This window comes from Suncus etruscus, chromosome 12 (assembly GCF_024139225.1).
Source record: "Suncus etruscus isolate mSunEtr1 chromosome 12, mSunEtr1.pri.cur, whole genome shotgun sequence".
Taxonomy (NCBI): domain Eukaryota; kingdom Metazoa; phylum Chordata; class Mammalia; order Eulipotyphla; family Soricidae; genus Suncus; species Suncus etruscus.
Window position 1 is genome coordinate 101,807,682 of NC_064859.1, and position 6,483 is coordinate 101,814,164.

The window sequence follows — 6,483 nt, forward strand, 5'->3', positions numbered from 1 at the left end:
AACAAGGGTCAACACCAGCAGTTTTCTCTTGAACACTAAAACCCCCAGCCAGTGAAAGCTTGAGGCCAGAAGTAACCACTTGATCTGCCCTACTCCAAGCATTTCAAGTCTGAACAATTTATCAGCTACATCAGCCTAAGGACTACCAAGATACAAAGTACAGCTATAGGTCAGAAGCACAAAACTGCTTAAGTGTCTTTAACATTTCCGGCTTTAACATCTTTAAAAGCTTTGCACCAGCCTGGCAAAATAAGGTTCCACTATGTTGGAACAGGAATTGAGAAAACCAACTTGGAAATAAAGAGTTGAAACTAAGCCTATCCATATCAAGAGGGTAGGTAGATCCCGGCTGGAAAATTTTGCAAAGCTGGTTTACAATGTCTTTTGTCCTAAATTCAAACAATTCCTCAAACATGCAAATTATTTTATATAAAATATTTTTAAAAAGAACATAAAAGTAGAACTTTCTAAAGTGGGAAATCATAATTTGACACCACCGCATCGCATCCAATAACCTGAACTTTAGCTACTATAGGCCCCGAAATGTTTCCCCAACATTAAATAACGATTTTAGCGCTTACTTTCAGTGACCTATCTTGTCGCTGGAGACATCAGCCTGACCTTAGACAATGCCAACTCCAATTTCAAACCCCTTCATGATGCATTCAGTCCAGGTGACATGAGCGCCCATTTCACCCTAACTAATCATTCAGGATCTCGAGAACTCCACGAAGCTTTCGATGGAGGTCTGTCTGAGATCAAGGGCGACTCGTGTTTGCAAATGGAGTATTAACATTGAACACAAGTCCGAACTCTAGTTAGAAACATTTTATTTAAATGTGCCAAATAAAAACCCATTTTCAGACTGTAGGATGTTAGTCAATACATTCAACAACAACAAAAAAGTATAATCTGACTGCTGTGAATTTACAGAGTAATAGATCCATTTTGATTAGACCGTTGGTTCGAAACCTTCCCAGGTTATTGCGGACATCACAAATCCCTTAGAATAATGTAAACAAAAGAACTTTCCCCCAAAAGGCGGCATTTCAGTCCACTCTTTCCGGACTTGCACTTCTTCTAGGACTTCCTGATGGGGAGCGACTAGAAATGAAAACAGATCGGGAGCCGATTAGAATCTCCTGAAACCAAGTACTCACATAGATTCGCACTGAATGACCAGGCTAACAGTTGTGACTAAAAACTGTCAGCTTGTCTAGATTGCAGTATTTCCACTACGTTTTTATATATAGCACCAATTCTCCAAAGAGCTCAAAGTCTGAAAAGTGAGCAGAAGAGCCTGCTGAGCAGCATTTCCCAAACACCAGCTTACCTTCTTTTTGGAGATGGAGATCTGGACTTGGACCGGCTGTCAAAACATGAGAATATTCTATTAAGAAAAAGGTAGTAGCCAATCCCTTTCTCAGTCAAATGCAAAGAAATAAACCCCCGAATTCTCTTGATCTTCCTAGCCAAGGCTTCCTGCCTCCTTTGGCGCTGCTCGAAGCAGGTGTTGCCGAAAAGCTCTCTGAAGGGCTTCTTTAAAAGTCAAACCCCCATACTGCTCAAGACCAAATACAGCCTCAACTTCACGACCAGCCTGCTTTTTTTTTTATTAATAAGCAGTGTGCTCCCGTCCAACAACACACAAGTCGGTATTTGAACTTTCAGAACACTTTGAACTCTTTGGATATTGGTGCCATATAAACCAGTCGAGTCTCAACAGGAGCTGAGTTCTACCCACCTGCTTCTTGGCCGTGAAATCGACCTGGATCTTGATCTTGATCGCGAGCGTGATCTTTCAAGAAAAGTGACACCAATCAGCCCACAAATATTACTCCAACACCACCAAGCAGCCCATTTCGGTATAACGCAGAACATAGCCGCAGACCCAGTGCCACTTCCAGAAAAGCCTGCGCTCATCCCGCCATCAGTTCATTCAGTCCCCTACACCTGGAGACTCCAATTTGCACCCATGAGACGTCACTACATGCTCTAGCACCTTCACCTGGAGTCTCTTCAGTGAGGCTCAGCTGGGCCAGGCACAGAAGTCCAACCATGAACCGTTATGGCCCAGAGTGGGTAGAAAGGGCCCACAGTAGTATTGGACATCTCCAGCCCCCACCACACTAGAAGAGGTCCAGAGCTCTCAGGTGGGCAATTCTCACAAGTTTTAAAAACTAGGTTCAACACTAAGTGTCCCCCTCACAGAGGGAGCAGCTTTACTTATAGTTTGCACTTTTAAATCCTCTTCTACTTGGGGCCGGAGAGATAGCATGGAGGTAAGGCATTCGCCTTTCATGCAGGTGGTCATTAGTTCCAATCCCAGCATCCCATATGGTCCCCTGCACCTGACAGGAGCAATTTCTGAGCAGAGAGCCAGGAGGAACCCGAGCGCTACCAGGTGTGACCCAAAAACCAAAAAAAAACTTGCGTAGGGACCATTCATTTACAAGGCCAAGAGATAGATAGGATATAGCACCATCAGGTGTGATTCCCAGACAGCACCTTGAGGAGTCATCAAGACAATCTAGGGCTTAAAGAGCTTGCTCTTAGCTTTGGGGTCTCACCCTTTGGTGCTCAGAGGATTATGTGCTGTGTGTGCAAGGCAGTACAGTACCACTTGCCTTACTGTGGCTAGACCATACCCTCAGCACCAATAGATAGGTCAGGTCCGGTCTGGTCTCAAGCAGAGCCAGAAGCAACCCAAACCCCAATCCCTCCCCTCCTCAGACAACCCCAAAACGAGAATAAATGTGTTACATACTGGAAATACCTCGATCCTTTTATAGAACCAGACCTAGAACGTCTGAGCGAAGCAGATCTCGATCGACGTAGAGACACAGACCTTGATCGCCGGGGAGATGCCGACCTCGACCTAGAAATTAAATCCAAGTTAAGCTCAACTCCTAAATTTCTGCACCGGACACAGGAACACAACACACGCGAACCAATCTCTCACCTCCGGCCCCTGCTCCGACTGCGTGAGCGAGAGTACCGCCGACCTCGGGACCGCGAATGGGATCGAGAGCGTGACCTAGTTTTCAAGTCAGAAAAAAGAAGATCGTTAGGACAGTAGCTTGGGGTTACTGTCTATTTGCCTCTGCTGCAATCGAATCTCAGAACTATTTAAAACTTTAGTGTTTCGTTTGGAAATAAACTCTGGGCCTATTAGTTGTCGTTTAAAAAAAACTTCCTAAAAAAAGATGTTAAAAATGGAATTACATCTCAGAATTACATAATAGAAAGCACTGTAATGTGTATTTAAAATAAACCTTGCAAGTCTGCAGGTCGACCCTCTTTGGCCCATGGTCTAGTAGGTCTAGCAGATCTAGACGATCTAGAAGTATCTATAGCCGATCGCTGCATCTAGGAGTTCTCTTCAATCTAACGACGATCAAACTGACAGCCAAATGAGCCAGGTGAGGCTTGATTGACGCAAGAAGATTTTTCTAGGTGGGAATGTGGTCAATCTCGTGTTCCTCTTTCTAAACCGGAGGGGGCCCCAATTGTAAGCCAATTTTACTGCTACGGCGATCACCGGCTCAAATTTTCTGCCCTTTAAAGAATAAGGTGAAGCTAGGTGTAGATGACTCGAGGGGATCTGGCCTCTTATGCTGATCACCTCAAGGTCTAGGAGGATCTTAATGGTCGGATTTGCAAGGCGCCTCAGCATATCATAAGGCTCGTGACATTCTGAATCAAGGCGACTGACTCAAACGAAGAAACCTGAAAGGTTTTGACCAGGTTGATTATTAATATAGTAACATTTGTTTAAGTACACAAAAATCGTAAAAAAAAAAAAAAAACACCTGTACATTTAACATTCAAGTTTATAGAAAAACACTAAGCTCTGCCTGCTGCTAACAAAGAGAGTTACTTGATTAACCAGTATACCGACCGTCCTTCACTAAATAAATACCTGCTCCTTCTCCGGCGGCTGTAGCGGTGACAATCGTAGGCATAATGCCCCTTTTCGCCACACTCATAGCATCTGTCGTTGGGATCAAAGGGACGGCGGGCGGGTGGCCTATCGAAACGGGACCTGCGAGGCATGCCGGTGGACAGCTCAACTCTCACTCGGGAGCCACAAATGACCCTGCAAGGTTTAAGGAGGAAAAGGCAACATCAACTACAGCTCAAGTTCACAAGTACTTGCCGAGCGCATAGCGGCCCAGACTCTGGGGACAACTCGGCCCCCAGCAGCCTGCCCCAAATGCAGCCAGGTGTCAATCCTAAGCACCACGGGTGTGTGGCCCCAAAGCCAAGATGTTGAAAAAGAAAAACAGCAACCCCGCCTTGACTTCCGGGCCGGACATTACTTAAGGAGAGGTGAAGTTGCTTTGCACAGCGCCACCTGGACGACCCTTGCACCTGAGCACCTTGATACAGCCAGTGCTCCCCCCACAACCCAAACTCAGAGCAGTCGGGGCAATCTTACACCCCTTAAAAACAGTAACAGGGCCTGGAGAGATAGCACAGCGGCGTTTGCCTTGCAACCAGCCGCTCCAGGACACCAAAGGTGGTTGGTTCGAATCCTGGTGTCCCATAGGGTCCCCGTGCCTGCCAGGAGCTACTTCTAAGCAGACCGCCAGGAGTGACCCCTGAGCAACGCCGGGTATGGCCCAAAAACCAAAAACCCAAGCGGGCTCCCGTAGGCTACCGCTTTGGGCAACTTCGGGGCGTCCTCCTTTCCCCCCTCCTACCAGTACTCACTTCCCATCCAGGCCTCGGACAGCGTCCTCGGCATCACGGGGGTCCTCGAATTCCACGAAGGCGAAGCCGGGAGGGTTCCGGGCGATCCACACGGTGCGCAGGGGCCCGTAGTAGCTGAAGGCCCGTTCCAGCTCGCCTTTGCCGGCCCCGGTGCCCAGGTTGCCCACGTACACCTTCGTTTCTGCTCGGGGGGGGGGGGGGAAATAAAGACATAAACACAAGTTGATTGCAAAGAACATAACAAAAATATGTAAACCGCACGCAAAACATACTAAACGCTGCACGACTGAAACAAAAAAAAATAACAAAAGACATAAACTGCGTGCAAAAAGCATTCACCGCAAGCTGCGTCATCAAAACATAAATTGGACGCAGATGACGTGTCCATAGAGTGCGCAAAATATATATAACCTGTAAACAGCACGATTAAACCCAAACGCAAACTGGGTGGCGACGCTGCGAACAAAGCTGCCGGGGCGGGCCGGGCACTTCCGGTGGCGGGAAAAGCGGCCGGAAGTGCGCACCCGGCGCGCCAAGATGGCGGGCGGCGTGGCGTGAGGGAGGCGCGCAGCGGGCCCGCAGCGCCGGGGGCCCAACGGCCGCCTCAGGCCCGGCCGGAAGCAGTAGCCACGCCGCCATCGCGCACGCGGAGCCGCCCCGTCCCAACCGCCGCCCGCCCTCCCGCCCTCCCAGCCTACGGGGCCCGGCCGGCGCCCACCTCCTCCGTAGCGCCCGTAGCGCGACATGGCGTCCGTCCGGCGCGAGCGGGGCCCACAGGGAGCTGGCGTTGGCGGCGGGCGGCTCGCAGCGGCCGGGCGAGAGCGTGCGGCGAACGCGGAGCGGCGGGAGCGCGGCGCTCAACGGTCCCGGCGGCTCGGACTGGCGACTGACGGGGGCGGCGCCGGCGAGCGCGTTTATATAGGATGTGGGCGGGGGCCCGCCGCCGCGCATGCGCCGAGGCCGCGTAGGGTGGGGCCGTGGGCGGGGTTCGGCGCAGCGCATGCGCCGCGCCCGCGTTCGGCGCCGCACAAAGGCCCGCTGGGCGGAAGCGGCGGGGCGGAGCGCGGCGCGGCCGGGCGGAAGGATCCGTTGCCACGGCGACGCCTCCCTTGTCGCGCCTGACAACGACCCGGGCGGGCTGGCGGCCGGCCGGGCGCGCCGCTCCTGCATCCGTCCCCATCCTCCGTCCCCGTCCCCTCTCCCTTTGCCCCGACCCCTGCGCCCGAGCCGCCGCGGCCTCCCGAGCCAAGCCGCCGCAGGTGCGCCGCCGCCGCCTTCGCCTTCCCCGGGTGGTCGGGCTCCTCCTGAGGGCGGTCGGCCGGGCCCCGCCATTCATCGGGTCGGAGTGGGCTGGGCTGGACTCGCGGCCTCCGCTCGCAGACACGCACCCGCCCGCCGACTCCAGGAGCCCCGGATGTCGATCTTGGGGTGGACCAAGGGCCTGGCACGAGGCCGCCCCAAGCGGGTAATCCCCGAAAATCTGAGCTCCCCCAAAAAACGCAATTAGGCAAAACGGGGAGCAAGCCCTTGCCTAAAGTCCTGCTTGGAAGGGCCCCCCTTCTTCTTACCTCTGTTTTTTGTTTTTAGTTTCAGACATTGAGCACAACACCATGTTCGTTTCCTGTTAGCTGAGCTGCAGGGCTGTCAGTTGCCATGAAATTCAAAGTGATGCCACATGGCCAGCTCCAACGTGCAGGCAATATATAAATTGCTTTTTTATTTTACTTTTCCCAATTTTTTTTTTTTTTGTTTTTTTGGGCCACACCC

At 51.6% G+C, this 6,483-nt stretch overlaps 1 protein-coding gene across 2 annotated transcripts; it reads right to left on the reverse strand.

The window, feature by feature from the left end:
* Positions 1 to 813: 813 nt before the first annotated feature.
* Positions 814 to 5,590, reverse strand: SRSF7 (serine and arginine rich splicing factor 7). 2 transcript variants are annotated; one of them, XM_049784273.1, is made up of 8 exons: positions 5,435 to 5,590; positions 4,717 to 4,897; positions 3,923 to 4,099; positions 2,963 to 3,037; positions 2,768 to 2,878; positions 1,745 to 1,798; positions 1,334 to 1,369; positions 814 to 1,104 (listed from the first exon to the last, which is right to left on the reverse strand). In XM_049784273.1, exons 1-8 carry the CDS (start codon positions 5,460 to 5,462, stop codon positions 1,050 to 1,052), a joined length of 717 nt encoding a protein of 238 aa, XP_049640230.1. In that variant the 5' UTR covers positions 5,463 to 5,590; the 3' UTR covers positions 814 to 1,049. The 2 variants fall into 2 exon arrangements, with proteins under 2 accessions (XP_049640230.1, XP_049640231.1); XM_049784274.1 differs by lacking the exon at positions 1,334 to 1,369.
* Between the last annotated feature and the right edge of the window lie 893 nt (positions 5,591 to 6,483).